The 17,218-nt window shown below is 32.6% G+C and overlaps 2 protein-coding genes across 3 annotated transcripts in view; one reads left to right on the top strand and one right to left on the bottom strand.

Moving 5' to 3' along the window:
• Positions 1 to 17,218, top strand: part of EAF2 (ELL associated factor 2) — an 89,870-nt gene that overhangs the window by 25,160 nt on the left and 47,492 nt on the right. The gene's annotated exons all lie outside the window — the stretch shown is intronic.
• IQCB1 (IQ motif containing B1) overlaps positions 1 to 17,218 on the bottom strand; it is a 45,575-nt gene that overhangs the window by 18,388 nt on the left and 9,969 nt on the right. For both annotated transcript variants that reach the window (XM_081075584.1, XM_081075585.1), the window contains exons 6-9: positions 15,293 to 15,386; positions 9,378 to 9,477; positions 2,070 to 2,248; positions 79 to 188 (exon numbers count right to left, since the gene is read on the bottom strand). In XM_081075584.1, the coding sequence (XP_080931710.1) occupies positions 79 to 188; positions 2,070 to 2,248; positions 9,378 to 9,477; positions 15,293 to 15,386 (483 nt within the window). The remainder of the gene's footprint in view (positions 1 to 78; positions 189 to 2,069; positions 2,249 to 9,377; positions 9,478 to 15,292; positions 15,387 to 17,218) is intronic.

The raw sequence follows: 17,218 nt of genomic DNA on the forward strand, positions 1-17,218 counted from the left end.
CACTCTCAATATTTTTAAACTAAAATGTTTATTGAAATGTTAGTAAATATCATGCATATTATTTTTATAATTAAATACCTGCTCTTCTACTCCCTGATAGACCTTAGGGCTTAAAAGGCCAATGAGCTGTATAAGTTCTTGACTAAACTCTGTCCCAGGCTCTTGTTTATTCAGTAGACTTCTGAGTCCTGAAATAGAATAACAAAGATACAATTACTAATATGAATTATTTATTCAGTATTAATTCAAGGTGAAAAAGTCTGATTTAGAAACAAATGAATACAAGAAGAATCACATGATTTCTAGACTGAGGTCTTTAGGATACTCCTCTGTCCTAAGATTATGTGCTCACTTGTGAGATCTGATGCAAAATCTGTGTAGTCAATCTCTTTAACTAAAAAAAGGAGAGTGGTATCATTGTGATAAGTCACAGAGTAGAGACATATAATTTATTTTCTGTCTGAACCTAAATACCTTAAATTGAAATATTTTTTAAACTGAAACATTTTAAAAAATATAATCATACTGAGTAAATGTTTAATAAGCAGGTTATTAGTCATTCATTAAAGAAGTTATTATTAAAAATATACAGCAATGTATATAATTTGGGGCCAATCAATAGGTTCATAAGCAAATTTTATAGAAGTGCTATAACACTAAAATACTGCATTTTCATTCCCAAATAAAACAGAGTAGTAGTATAAGGTACAAAGTAAGTACAATTCCCAAGGCATGTTGGAATGATGTATTATAATGTATGTATTCAATATAAATAAGTAAGCTACAATGATTGCCTTGGAGTGTATAATTGGGGAAGCCACTCTCTGGATCTTTCCACATTTTATACTCTCTTTAAGACTTAAGTTCTTAGCAGCATTAATAATTGTAAAATACCTTGAGGAAGCTGAATAAGTTCTACTATTGAGAAAAGAGGAGGAGACAGATTATTAAAGTGAAATTCCTTTATAATGAACTCTGTTGGACATTCACATTTTTATTGAAGACATCTAATTACAAAGTTAAAAAATGTGTATCTGGTACAATACTGTCTAGAGGGTTTTATTACTGGCACTTTCTCTCCCCCTCTGTTCCTATAATGAAAAATAATTATAATGTTCACAATAATGACTATACAAGGTAAATAAAGTGCCATCAAGAATTATTAAAAGGCCATTATAATAGTTTTGGTATTAAATGTTTCACATTATATTCAAATCTTTAAAAATTTACATATAATATAACCCCGTATAAATAAGTATATTTTATAACCTAGAAACTATTTCCTCACCATGTTGAATAAGAAAATACACTGTAATGAATTCATGGTTCTGGCTAGTAAAGAAATAAAACAAAGCCAACATATAGCTTTGCATGGCAATTGAAAAAAAAATCTGTGTGATCTTGGATAAATTACCTATTTTTTTCCATGCTCTGTTCCCACTGCTATAAAATGAGGATAAGAATATCTCATAGGATGTTATGAGGATTAAACATTTTAATGCACGTAAAGTATCTGACACATAGTAAATGCTCAATTAAATGAAAACTACTATTTGGGAATGGTAATGCACTATGCTCTTTCCTCCTCAAATTTTCTGACTTTGTATTCACATACATTTGATTTGGAAGTGAGGGAAATGTTCTGTTTTTGAGGAAAGACAGTAAAGAAGTTGAAGAGTAATTATTAATTGTGTAAAGATCAAAGGGCTGTCAATCTCTCAAGCACAGTTCTATTTTCTCCAGTTAAGTTAGTCTTGGTAAGGTCACTGATCTTTTTGGTCATTCTTTTATAACTCTATCAGGTATATTCAATGCACAATCTTTTTGTCAGGGAGTAAATATTCATTGTAACCTCACCAACAAAGTACTACAGGCCATCTGTTGAGACATGAAGATAGCTTGATTATATACAGACTTTTTCCTCAATAGGTTATGGTATGATGGGATTTTATCTGCACACTTCAATTATCAAGTTTTTCAAAACAGAGGAATTTTGTTTTCCATAAACCATCAATTAAAAAGTTATTTTTGAGAATTTCAACAAAAGAAAATATATATATATACACTACCTTTGTAGCAGGCACTTAGTCTCAGTAAAATCAAAATTTCCCGATGAGATTCTGCCATCAACAGCAGGAGCTTTGTAGCAGTACTTCTTAGGACTGGACTAGGAGTTGATAAAAGCTTGAAAACAACTTCATCCAAAATTGAATGCAGGGTTTTTCCTTCTATTCTGAGTAAATCACCACTAATAGAACAAAATTAAAGAAGTACCATTACTAATCGACACACAGATATTGCAACAAATTAAACATAAAAGATTCAGCAACTTGATGCCTGATAGTGGCCTGATCCAAGAAGATAACCAATTTTTTTAAATGTATATTGCTTAGTTCCATGAATATAGCACATTAAATCAATGAATATTTATTGAACTCACTCTGTGTGAGGCACCCTAATAGGTAAAATAAGGAATACAAAGTAGCCAAAGGCCCTTTCCTTAGAAAAATCTACCGTAAAATTGTGTAAGAAAATGTGCAAAATATTAAATAGATTCAAAAGCTTTGAGGCAACAATAAGAGGAAAATCACAAGACAGTACAGTACATAGTTCATTGCTTTAATGACGGACGTATGAAGACAAAAATGCTATAGGAATTCAATTATCATGTACTTAATATAGGAGGAATTTTATCTTTCTTTTGGTATTTCCTTCATTATACTAACAATCTTATCTTGCAGTACTGATATTATGAAAAGTCACCTGAAACTTAGAAGTAGTCAAAAGGGAATACTGGGTGTCCTTTTACTCACCTAAGAAGTATGTGCTTTTCTAGGGGTATGTTTGATTATCTACTTACTATTGATTAGGATATTCTGCAGTTCTGTAAAAATAGAGGTGGCTTGTAGAAAAATGAATAATGGCAATGATGATTATCTGAGAGCAAAAGATTCTTACTCAACAATATAAATGACTTGTACAAAAGAAAAATAAAGCTTGTGCCTGATACTCTCAACCCATTCAACTTCTATGATATAATGTTCTTCTGGTTCCCCCTCCACCCTCCACCCACAGATTTCTAACCATTCTTTCTCAATCTTCTTCACTGGCTCCCCTTCACCAGTATAAAAGTTATTTCTCCAGGATTCTATTTTCAGCCAATTTCCTTTCTCACTCGATTCCTATTTCCCACTGAGCTCATCTCTCAGGTTTTTAACTGTCATTTGTAAGCTGATATGATGACACATAAATCTGTAACTCTAGTCCAGAGCTCTTCCAGTAGTTTGTCTAGTCACCTATCTATGGACATTTGAGTCATCTTGTCTTCAGCCATTATAAAGTTACTATTAACATTTATTTACAAATTTTTGCATGGACTTACTTCACTGCCCAATGAACATATCTGTTCAGTATAACCAATACTGAAGTCATCATCTGTCTCCCCAAACCAACTCCTTACACGTTTTTTTGGTTATACCACTGTTGAATTACCCAACATGACACCAAAAATTTAGTGTCATACCTGAACATATCTTTTATCCCATATTAAAATGCTTACCAAGAGCTGATGATTTTTAACAGCTTCATTAAAGTTTGATATACATCAAGCTACACATATTGAAAGTGTACCATTTGATCTATTTTCACTTGTTTTACCACCACAATCAAGATAATGAACATATCCATCACCCCCTCGAATCTATCACCCTTCTCTTCTTGCCCTGCTGGCACCCAATCCCAGCTACCACTGACCTGAGCATGAATTGAGGGATATAAAAGTTTATGTTATAATACTGATTTTGGATCCTACTACCCTTGCTATATTCACTTATGAGTTTTAGTAGCTTCGCTGTATATTCCATTAGATTTTCTACATAGATGACACTGCCGTCTCTAAATAGAGCGAGTTTTGATTCTTCCTTTTCACATGGATACGTTTTCTTTTTCTTGCTTTACTGTACTGGCTAGAAACTCCAGTACAATGTTGAACAGAAAAGATCCGAGTAGGCATTCTTGTCTTGCTCATGATGTATCTTAGCTGTAGGTTTTTCCTACATGCCCTTCATCAAGCGGAGGAAGTTCTACCTTCTATTACTATTTTGCTGAGAGTTTTTTGTTTTTAAAAATCAGGAATAGATATTGAATTTTGTCAAATGCTTTTTCTCCATCTATTGATATGTTTTTCCTTTTTTAGTTAATGTGAATTATATTGATTGACTTTAGAACATTACACTAGCCCTGAATTCCCAGGATAAACCCAACTCATTCAAGACATATTAACTTTTTAATATATTGTTGGGTTCAACTTGCTAAATTTTTGTTTAGAATGTTTTGCACCTCTGTTCTTAGTATAATGATAAGTAGTTCTCTCATGTCTTTGTCTGGTTTTGGTATCGGTAATGTTGACTTCATATAACAATCTGAGAAGTATTTCCGCCTCTTCAATTTTCTGGAAATTTGTTTAGGATTGTTTCTTCCTTAAATGTTTAGTAGAATTTACCAGTGAAGAAGCTGTCAAGTCCTAACTAGTGGTTTAGCTACAAATTCAATTTCTTTATAATTATAGGGATAGTCAGGTTATCTATTATTGTTTCTTGAGCGAGTTTTGATAGTTTTTTGTATTTCAAATAACTTGTCCATTTCATCTAGATAAGCACAAAGTTGTTCATATTATTCCCTTATGATACTTTCATTATCTATAGACTATTGTCTTGTTTCTTCTCTAATTCCTAATATTGGCAGTTTGCATTCCCTTTTCCCCCCTAATTAGTCTTGTTATAGGTTTATTAACTTCATAGATCTTCTCAAAGAACCAGCTTATGGTTTCATTGATTTTCTCTATTATTTTTGTTTACTATTTTATTTCTGCTTTGATCTTTATCATTTTCTTTCTTCTGCTTACTTTAAGTTTAATTCCCTCTTCTTACTTTCTTAAAGTAGAAGCTGAGGTCAATGATTTGACTTTCCTTCTTTTCCAACATAGGCGTTTAGTGATATGTATTTTCCCATTGATTTTACAATGTTACATTAGGTCTGAATTCGTGCTTTAATTTTTTTAGGTTGACGCAAAATTGCGGTTTTTGCAATTGAAAATAATTGCAAAAACCGCAATTACTTTTGCATCAACCTAATAGATGCATCCCAGAAAGTTGGATATGTTATGTTTTCATTTCCAATAATTTAAAAGATTTTTATAACTTAATTTTTTATTTCTTCTTTGTGCTTTGGGTTATTTGCATTATTATTTCCCACATATTTGGGAATCTTTTCAGAGATCGTCTTCGTATTAATTTTCAGTTTAATTCCATTGAGGGCAGAGAACATACTTTGTATGATTTAAATCCTTTTGAGATGCGTTTCATGGCCCAGAAAATGGTCTATGTTTTAAAATATTCCATTTACATTTGAAAAGAATGTGCATTTTGCTGTTTGGTAGAGTTTCTGAAAATGCCAATCAGGTCAAGTTGGTTGATATTGTTGTTCAAATCTTCTGTAGTAATACTAATTTTTGTCTACTTTTCCTATCAACTATCAAGAAGGATGTATTTACATCTTTCACTTTACTTGTAGATTTCTCTATTTCTCCTTGCAGGTCTACCAATTTGTTCTGTGTATTGTGAAGTTCTGCTATTAGGTCAATAAACAAGTTTTCTTGATGAATTGATTTCTTTATGATTATGAAATAACTTTATCCCTGATAATATTCTTTACTCTGAAATTTACCTTTTATGATATTAAAGTAGACACTCCAGCTGTCTTTTGATTAATGTTAGCATAGTGCATCTTTTTTCACCCTTTTACTTTTAAGCATACAAAAAACTGTATGTTTCCATTTCTCTCCTTCCAGAGTTTATACTACTGTTATAATACACTTTATGTCATAAAACCCCACATACATTATTTTTGTAGGAGCAAATGTTATATTATTGTATCATATATAATTATAATAAGAAAAGTAATCTTAGCCAGTTACATACAATAATTACCATTGCTGATATTCTTCATTTTTTGTGTAAATCTACTTTCCTTTTGGCTGAAGGACTTCCTTAAACATTTCTTGTAGTATGTGTCTGCTGGTGATTTCTGAAGAAATATTTTGCCTTTGTTTTTGAAACATATTTCCACTGGGTGTAAAATTTTAGTTTGACACTTGTTTTCATTATTTTAAAAATGCTAGTCTACAAACTTCCGGTTATAAAATAAGTCACACGAATGTAGTGTACAGTACAAGGAATATGTCAATAATATTGCCATAACTTTGCATAATGACATATAGTACTTATCATGGCGAACACATCATAAGGTATATAAATGTCCAATCTCTATATTGTATAATTGAAACTAACATGATATTGTATGTCAACTGTAATAAAAAATTTTTGTAAATGTTCTCAACTATCCTTTTGTTTGCATTGTTTCTGATGAGAAAGTTGCTGTCATCCTTATCTTCATTCCTCTGTATATAATACCTTTTTCCCTTTAAGATTTTTCTTTCTATACCTTTAAGATTTTTCTCATTGCCGGTTTGAGCACTTTGATTTAAGTGCCTTAGTGTAGCAGTTTCTTCATTTTTATTGTCCTTTTGGTTTGTTGAGATTTTTGAATCTGCAAGATGATAGTTTTCATCAAATTTGGAAAATTTTCAATAACTATTTCTTCAAATATTTTCTTCAGACTCTACTACCTCTTTTAAGTACTGATTATACCATATAAAGCTGTTTGAAATAGTGCTACAGATCACTACTGATTCACTGATGTTTCCTTCTTTCCCCTTCTTTCATTTTCTCTTTTGTTTTCTTTCCTTTTCTTTCTCTCTCTCTCTCTTTTCTTTCTTTCATTTTAAAATTATATTTGTTTCATTTTGGGTAGTTTTTTCCTGCTACATCTTCAAATTCACTAATCTTCTGCAATGTTAATCTGATATTAATCCTATCTAGTGTGTTTTTCATCTCAAACATTGTAGTTTTCATGTCTAGTTCAGTTTGGGTCTTATATACATGTATGTCTCAATTTAACTTCTTGAACATATGGAATATAGCTATAATAACTGTCCTAATGCCCTTGTTTATTAATTATAACATATATTAGCCTTGATCAACTGATTCTTCTCATGACAGATTCTATGTTCCTGCTTGTTTGCATGTCTGGTACTTGTATGAATTTTTGTCTTGCTGGGTGCTAGATATTTTTGTATTCCTAAAAATATTTTTGATTTTTTTTTTTTGGCTAAAGATTTCCACGTACCATGTAAAAATCACATGCAACCAATGATTTAGCAAAATTGGTAATGCTTCTGATGGAAAAAAAGTTGGTAAAATTTTGTAAAACCAAGTCACCTGCTAATCTGTAGTATGTTTTATAGCATAGTTATGATTGTAGATTCTATCTGAACATTGTCAGTTTGCAGTGACTACAAGAAATTATCATTTTGTATTCCTAAAGAAAAAGGGAAAAAAAGATCAATGCAAAGATTCTATGAAGGCATACGTGGGATTGCCTTACCCTTTTAAAGCCAAACCAAAGCATGACCATTTCTGCTAAATTTCCTGCCCTGTATACTTTACAATAAAGATTTTAAGATGTAGGCAATTTCAATAACCAGATGCAGTTAAATTACTTGGAAATAATTTGATTCTTTTGGGTCCTGCTCTTGTTTTGTTTGGATGGTCCAGAATAGTACTCAGTCTAGTGCTAATTATCCCTCACTACCAAGGTGAAAGCTTCCTGAGTACTCTACCCAATGTTCCACTATTCATGAGGTTTTCCAGTTTGGCTATTGGAATCAGGCAATATTCTTGGCTCTGTGCAAGCTTCTGGTACCACTCCTTTTAATCCTTTTGGATTACTGTTTTCCCTGACATTAGGTAGTTTCCTCCCACATATGTGCTCATCAGTACTTTACTGAATACTTGAAGGGAAACTTCTGCAGATGTCTGAGGTTTCTCTATGTGGCTCTCTTCTGTGAAATTCTGTCTTATGAAATCTAGCCGTTTTGTTCTCCTCAGACTTTTAGCACTATCTCTTCAACTCAGCCTGGCTGAGATAACCCTTACTGCATCACAGCCCGGAAACTCTCTCAGTGTTGTAAGTTAGGGAAATTTTTATGTTCACCTTGTTCATTCCTTTTTCTCAGGCAGGGCTCACTTTCTTTGATTAATGGAAGTCTAGTTTCTTAAAATCTGTTGTTTCATGTTTTGCCTGCTATTTGTTTTTCTTCAGGTGGTAGGGTAAATCCATTTCTATTATTCCATCTCAAACACAAGTGGAAGTGAAGTCCTGATGATTTTAATTCATTAGTTTTTGGTACTAGTGCTCAAGGCCAAGATTTTATTACTTCACTTGGATTATTTTGGTTTCTTCCTCTAATTGCCTTCTTTGTCTAGTTTTGTCCCCCTTAAATCTTTCCTCTACAGTGACCAAAGTGACATAACTGAAATGTAATCTGACCATTTTCATACACTTTAAAAATCTTTCAACAGTCTCCATTGGCTACAGGATAAGATTTAGTTTCCTTAACATAGCATATAAGCTCTTCGTGACTTAAGTCTGCAGAACTTGCTAGCCACCTCCACAAACCAAACTTGAAATGCTGGCAACAATCAACTGTACCTACTTTTCACCCTCAGCATTTTTTTGTTTTAAAAACCTCTGTGCATTTGCTTATGTTGTTAACCTCTGCCTAGAAATACTGCTTTCTTTTCTTCCTTCCTGGGTAATTTCTCATCCTTAAAATTTCATTTCAGCTGTTACCTTCTCCAGGAAGCATCATTTCTCAGTTTGCGTTAGAAGCTCCTCTAACACCGAGCACACCTTTAACATCGTAACTTAATCCACTATAATATAATTATGTTTGTGTGTCGGTCTCTTCCACTACATTGTAAACTATTTAAAGACAAAGTTTATAGCTTAATGAACTTTGTAAACATACTGGGCATAGAACTGATGTTTAACAAATCCATATTGAACTCAAAGAATCAATTATTTCAACTGTGCATGCTCTGCCTTTTCATTTTAACCTGGGAAAATTGCCTATTACTTCTTTTATGCCCTTCTATAGCACTTGGCACAATACTGAGCTTGCAGTTTCCTAAACAAATATACGATTAAGCATTTTTTTACCACGATCCCCAAATTTTTCTTCAGCTATCACAGTACTTCTTCTTCTCTAGGTGTGAGATTTGGTCTAAAATCTTAAGCTTTGAGATAAGATACCACTTCAATAATAAATTTCCAGTTTCTTTAAGTATTTTATATTTTTTTCTGAAAGACAATGGTAATAAGGGTCATGTACAATCCATACGCAATTGATTTCAGCAAAAAAATCGGTAATGCTCATAAAAAATAAAAAATCATAAATATTTGTAAAACCAAGTCACCTGTTGATCTGTAGTATGTTCTGTACCAGAGTCATGACGGTAGATCCTATTTGAACATTATCAGTTTGCAGTAAGAGCAAGAAATGATCACTTTGTAGCACTAAAGGAAGAGGGGAAAAAAGATTAAAACAAAGATTCTACAGTAATACAACTGGGATTTACTCGTCCTTCCAAAACTAAATCAAAGCATGACTATTTCTGCTAAACTTCTGCCTGTGTATATTTTACAATAAAGAAGATTGTAAGATAGGCGATTTCAATACCATAAACAAGCCATTCCATTTTTATGAAGTTATTACAGAGAGCAGCCACAAATACCAACCTAAGAATCTCGTTATCTCCTTTTAACTGAAAAATAAAATATAATCTATCCTAAAGCTGAACCTTTTTCTAGTAGTAAATTTCAGTGAATAAAATCAAATTTCCTGTGAAGAAATGGAAATGATATAGATGACTATAATCACATCCTTTAAAATTTTGTTATAAAATGCATCATGTTTGCTAATATTTTGTCTTAAATAATAATAAAATCATTATAAAACATTTGGGTTTTTTTTGGTTTATAATTTTTAGGCTCTGAGCAGTCAGTTATGAAGACTTGGCATTGGATGCTTACGCAAGTTGTTTAATCTCTCGCAACATCCATTTCTTCATCTGTAAAACTAGAAATAATAGTTATCTCACAGGCTATTGTAGAATGTCCTAACCAGGGTAGATTCCCAGTAAATGTCAGTTTCTATTCCCTTCTCCACTGAGTGATCAGAATTTTAATTAATATGGGATCAGGTATAGGGCAAGGAAACTCTGTGAACACTCCTCTAGTTGCCACAGAACAACTTACTCTTTTCTTCTTTCTCCCTCCTGAAAGAAACATATTTGATTTCTTTCACATACCAACTATTGTTCTTCATTTCTATTTATAGTCTAATATTTCAGTATTTCACTAGAAACCAATTTTTAAAATGTTTATCTACTTTAAAAATCAATTCCACTATTAAATATTTCTATGACTTATTTTCTTTTACTTCAGTAATAAAAAAAATTATCTGTAGTTGGAGTAAGTACTCGTATATCATTCCATTTTTACGTAAAGATGTTTTATTAACTCTTTAATTAGCTTGAATTCATTGAAATCATAGTATATAGTGTGTATATAAGTTTATGTTTTTTCTAAACTGGAAAAATGATAATTTTTTAAAGTCATTCCATTTTATTGTTTTATACTATTTATTTTATAACGTATTATTATACAACTTAGTTTTGAGCCCCTAATCTGTTTTTCAAATGTAATCAGGTAACTATTTGGTCCCCCAAACAAAAACTGATACTTTTGCCAATTTACTTACTTAAACTTTTTATAATGAAAGTTTCAAACCTACATGAGAGAATAGTATAATGGTCCTGCATGTACCAGTCCCTCAACTTCAACAATAATCAACTCAGCAAACCTTGCTTCACCTACCTCATCCATTTCCTGTCTCCCATTCTATTTTGAAGCAAGACATCAAATCATTTTATCTACAAATATTTCAATATATAGTCACCAAAGATATGAATTATTAAACAATAAAACATAACCATTATCTAGCCTAAATAATCATAATTCCTTAATTTTATCAAATATCCAGTTAGTGCTCCAATTTCCAGTTGTTTTTTGAATTTTTATAAGTTTGTTTGAATCAAGATTCAAAATAAGATCCACACGTTGTAACTGATTATATTTCAATTTTTTAACCTATGGATTCCTCCTTTACCTTTTTATTTTCCTTGCAATTTATTGAGAAATCTATGTCAACTGTCCTATAAGCTTTCCACTGTCTATTTTTGCTAATTGCATTCCTGGGGTATAATTTAATATGTTTCTCTGACCTTCTATAAACTGGGAGTTGGAAGTAGAGGATCGAAATAATTCACATTTGAATTCTGGCATATACATTTCATATGAGAGGTTATGAAGGACGATTAGAGGCACTTAATATTTGGTTGTCTCTCCTAAAATGTTGACAGTGAGGCACGATTAATTTCTAAATCTGTTAATTCACTAAGGGTTGCAAAATGGTGCAAATCTATCATTCCATTTTTAGTTATAGTTGGAATATTTTTACAAAGAAAAATTTCTCATCAATATGTAAGAAAAGGCAGAATAAATGCTGGGTTCTCTACCAAAATGAATTGGTTCCCTAACAGACTTTAATGGTAATTTTTAAAAAGAGTATCACTATATTTGATGTGTTTCAATCCTCTATAGTTATTACCCTGATTGCTGTTCAAATTTCCCACTTTTGGCTAGTAGAAGCCTCCTCATGCTGATTCCTCCTCATTCCTTTTCACAGAATCCTAATACTTTGATTGCCTCCTTCCTATCTGGTATTGCAGATATTTCAGAATTACCTTGCATATTTTCTCCTCCGGACCTATACTTAGCTCTTTCTCCAAGCAGCTGAATCTTTTTAGAGAAAGGTTATCAGATACCCCAATTTTGTCCCAATTTATTTTTTGCATATGAATTTTACAATCATTAAATTTAGCTTTTCTAACCCAGAATATTTTTATTATTAAATTTATTGGGGTGACATTGGTTAATAAAATTATATAGGTTTCAAGTGTACAATTCTATACATCATCTATATATTGCATTGTGTATTTGCCACCCAAAGTCGATTCTTCTTTCATATAGTACAGTATTTGATCCCCTTTATCTCTTCTACCTCCCTCCTTCCCCGTTTCCTTCTGGTAACCACTAAACTGTTAAATGTGTCTGAGTTTTTGCTCGTTTGTCTTGTTCATTTGTTGCTTTCAGTTTTATATCCCACATGAGTGAAATCATATAGTTCTTGACTTTTTCTACCTGACTTATTTCGCTTAGCAGGATAATTTCAAAATACATCCATGTTGTCACAAATGGCAGTATTTCATCTTTTCTTATGGCCAAGTAATATTCAATTGTATATTGTACATACCACATCTTCTTTCAATCATCTATTGGACACTTCAGTTTTTTCCATGTCTTGGCTACTGCAAATAATGCTACAATAAACATAGGGGTTACATATATCTTTACAGATAAGTGTTTTCAGGTTTTTTTGGTTGATACCCAGAAGAAGGATTGCTGGGTGATATTGTAATTCCATTCTTAATTTTTTGAGGAATTGCCATACTGTTTTCCATAGCAGCTCTACCAGTTTACATTCCCACCAACATTGTATGAAGGTTCCTTTTTCTCCACAACCTCTTAACACTTGTTAGTACTTGTCTTGTTAATAATAGCCATTCTAACAGGTGTGAGGTGGTATCTCATTGTGGTTTTGATTTGCATTTTCCTAAGAGCTTTGTTGAGCATTTTTCCATGTATCTGTTGGTCATTTCTGTGTCTTCTTGGGAAAAGTTATCTGTTCACATCCTCTGCCCATTTTTAAATTAGATTATTTGTTTCTTTTGTTGTTGAGTTGTACAAGTTCTTTATATACTTTGGATATTAGCCCCTTATCGGAGGTGTTGTTTGCAAATACCTTCTCCTATTTGGTTGGTTGCCTCTGTTTTGTTGATGGTTTCTTTTGCTGTGCAGAAGCTTTTTTAGTTTCATATAGTCCCATTCGTTTATTTTTGCTTTTACTTCCCTAGCCTTTGAGGTCAACTTCATAAAATCCTCTCTACAACCAAGGTCCATAAGCTCCGTACCTATATTTTCTTCTATTGTTTCAGGTCTCTGATCCATTTTGAGTTAATTTTGGTGTATAGTGACAGATAGCAGTCTAGTTTCATTCTTTTGAATGTAGCTTTTCAGTTCTCCCAGCACTATTTATTAAACAGGCTTTCTTTTCTTCCTTGTATGTTTTTGGCTCCTTTGTCAAAAATTATCAGCCCATATGTATACATGAGTTTATTTCTGAGTTCTCAATTCTGTTCCATTGATCTGTATGTCTGTTTTTCTGCCACTACCATGCTGTTTTTGATTATTGTCACTTTGTAGTACAAACTGAAGTCCCGTAGTGTGATACCTTCAGTCTTGTTTTTTCTCAGGATTGCTTTGGCTATTCAGGGTCTTTTGTGATTCCACACAAATCTGAAAATTTTTTTGTTCTACTTCTTTAAAAAACAAGTCTACTTTACTGATATTTTAAATCTACAGATGACCAAGGAACACTGTCATTTTTATTATAGTTACTATTTTTGAAAAGGAATATGGCTTATTTTTAAAAATTTCAAATATTGTGCTTGCTTCGGCAGCATATACACTAAAAATTTCAAATATTCTCTCTTGCTGTCTCTGTTTTTACTAGGTCTTTTACTTCCCACTATAGTGAGAATAAGAGTTCATATTTTTGGTAAAATAGTTCTTTAAATGGAGGACTTTATAATAATATTTGTGCCACAATGGGAAATATTTTTTTAAAATAAAGTATCTAAGCATGTTACTTTGCTCTATAGGAATAGAGCTAACAAAAGTATTAGTTATGCCAACTGAAAGTAGTTGCCTTTGGAAAATGGGAAATAGAGTGAAGTGTGAGGACCAGGGATTGTTTTTTGTTTAATAATCCCTATAGGACTTTGAACTCTTAAAAATTATGTGCATGCCTAATTCTGAGAGAAAATTTAAATTAAAAATAAAAATTCAGTTCAATTTTTACTAAAATAAATCAATGGTCTTATATATTCTTAAATACTTATATTTATCTTAGATTAAATCTTTCAAGAGAATAGAAATGCTGCCATGATTATCATTAAGGATTACCTTCTCAATCTTAAAAAAACATAATATAACACTACCATATATGTATATGTAAGTGTAGACATATCCTGTAAAATAATTTTAAAATTCAGTAAAATTTCATTTTATAAAAGCTTACTCTTACATGAAAAATCTGAGTTAAATTATATCTGCTCTGTACATAAGGATTTCTCTCACACTAAGTCTAAAATACAACTGTACTCTTTGAAACTTAAAAAAAAATTCTTCCCCAGACAATTAAATTATTAACATTATCATTAATTCTTTGCTTAATTTTTGTTAAATTTATTGGGGTGACATTGGTTAGTAAAATTATATAGGTTTCAAATGTACAATTCTATAATACATCATCTATATATTGCATTGTTTTCACCACTCAAAGTCAATTCTTTTTTTTTTTTTTTTTTTTTTTTAATGATTTTATTGGGGAAGAGGAACAGTGTGTACTTCCAGGCCTTTTTTCCAAGTCAAGTTGTCCTTTCAGTCTTAGTTGTGGAGGGCGCAGCTCAGCTCCAGGTCCAGTTGCCGTTGCCAGCAGCAGGGGGCACAGCCCACCATCCCCTGCAGGAGTCAATCTGGCAACCCTGTGGTTGAGAGGATGCGCTCCAACCAACTGAGCCATTCGGGAGCTCAGCGGCAGCTCAGCTCAAGGTGCCATGTTCAATTTTAGTTGCAGGAGGCGCTGTCCACCATCCTTTGCGGGACTCAAGGAACCTAGACAACAACCTTGTGGTTGAGAGCCCACTGGCCCATGTGGGAATCCAACCGGCAGCCTTTGGAGTTAGGAGCATGGAGCTCCAACCGCCTGAGCCACCGGGCCGGCCCCTCAAAGTCAATTCTTCACCACCATATATTTGACCCCCTTTACCCGCTTCTACCATTCCCCCACTCCTTTTGCCCTCTGGTTAGCACAAAATTATCTTGGATTTGCTAAATAGACAAAGCTAAGGAGAAAGTTATATTTTAGCAATTTCCCCCTTAATATTCATATTCTTAATGTTAGTTATTTAAAGCTGAAATGTCCAAATGGGCATTTATTTTGTGTGTGGAGTTACTTCATTATGGTTTCATTTAATGATAGTTACATATATAGCTAATGAGGTACTTATTTTTAGAAAAAAAGATCAACCTGTTAGCAGCTGACTTTACAATGATTATCAGTTACATTAAAACTCTTTTCTCTTACCATTTTGGATAAGTTGAATATGGCCTCCCAACAGCCAGAAGAGAGAATCAGTCACAATTTGGAAAAAGTGTAGTAATTTATTTTTTTCTTCAACCTGAACACACATACACATAAACACACACACACACAAAAAAAACCAATTTAATGTTTTGCAGTTGCTTTATTTAAAAAAAAAGGAGAGACTTCTCTCTGAGGAGTTAGAGGACCTGGTTTCGGGATCTAATTAGCTATTTATGAGGTACGTGAGCTTGAAGCCTTTAGTTTCTTAATTTACAAATCTTGTGGTTACTGGCTAGTAATACCTACTCTACCTAGTGTTATCCAGAGGCCAAAGGAGACAATATAAGTAGTATAAGAACTACAAGTGGTTTCACTAGAATTTCTCGCTATTGGCTATACATGAGAATCATCTGTGAAGTTTTGTTTTTGTTTTTTTGTTGTTGTTGTTGTTTTAACATACCTTTGCACAGACTTTGGTGCAAACATACTGACTCTGAAACTCCAAAGTTAAAAGCCTGGACATCTGTATTTTTACAAAGTAAGGTGGGTGATTTGGTTATGCAGCCAAGGTTGAAAATCACTGCAATATGCAAATGTAGATGTCAACAGGTAAAGCATTATTATTAGTGCATTTCCGTTGTATCTTTTACTCTGACTGCATGAGGGCAAAGACCATGTTATTTAGCTCTCCACTATAAATTCAGTTCTGACACACAGTAAATGTTCAATCAATACTTATTCAATAAATAAATGACAGTTTTCCCTGCTTCTTCCTTTGTAGAAGGTATAATGAGAAATTATTCTAGATTAGAGTATATGTCACAATGGGTAATAAGAAACAGACTCCTTTCATAATTCTCTCATTTATTGGCCATGTAACTTTAGTGGAAAGTTATATGAAGACCACTAATCTTTTTCATGTCCTGAATGTCTGTACTGCAGCACAAAAGTAATGACAACAGCAAAAACATTATGATTGCTATGATTATTCTTTGTAATAATGAAAGTATTTTCTTCCTATTATTCTAGCACAGGGTTAGACAGGTGCTTAAATGGATATGTGCTAACTTAAATGTAAGATAAAAACAGGAAACATATGTCACATTAGATCAAGAATCCCTTTAGTCCAATAAACTGCCTTTGCTAGTTTCACCAAAACACAAGCAGGTAATCCTCACTGTTGTCAATGTCAAAGAATAATGCTAGACTCCTAGACTTCCTACTTTCCTTAAAAACCCCATTCAATGTCACTTGTAAATTCATGGCTTCTGACACTGGTTAACAAAATTTACCCTTAAATCACTTCAAAATTCTTGCATAGGAGGTTTTCTATTCTTATATATAAAAATACATACCGAAGGTGCCAAAAAAATGTATACAAGTGGACACTGGTCACCGTTGCTCAAGCAGTAGTTCACTGTAATCAGAAGGGTCTGGACGCTGATGGTAACCACTGTAAGCACCTCTTGTCATTGCAGAAGTTACACGTGATTTGTATTCATCTTTTGTTATAGATATATATTGAGTATTACAATTTTAATACAGTTTTTCTTTCTTAAAATGTGTATTCATTTTTTTGGCACCCTCTGTATATGCATGTGTGTGTATATACGTATATATGTGTGCATACATATATGTATATAGGTGTTTATATTTTAACCAGTTTGCAGTTTAGGCCAGAACGTCCAGTGTATGTCCCACCATGCGATCTAGGTCCTATATGCCAGCTAATTAAAAAAAAAATCTGACTGGGAAAACACCTAGGTAGACAGAACTAATAAATAAATTCAGTTTTCTTTTTCTTTTTTTTTCAATTCAGTTTTCTTGTCATCTCCTTTTTATCCCCGTTTTAATTTTCCCCTGTGGTCAAGTGGCTTTCCTTTTCTGTAGCTGATTTACTCCCTTTGCTGTATTACTAAAGAATGT

Source organism: Rhinolophus hipposideros (assembly GCF_964194185.1).
Source record: "Rhinolophus hipposideros genome assembly, chromosome: 2".
NCBI lineage: Eukaryota > Metazoa > Chordata > Mammalia > Chiroptera > Rhinolophidae > Rhinolophus > Rhinolophus hipposideros.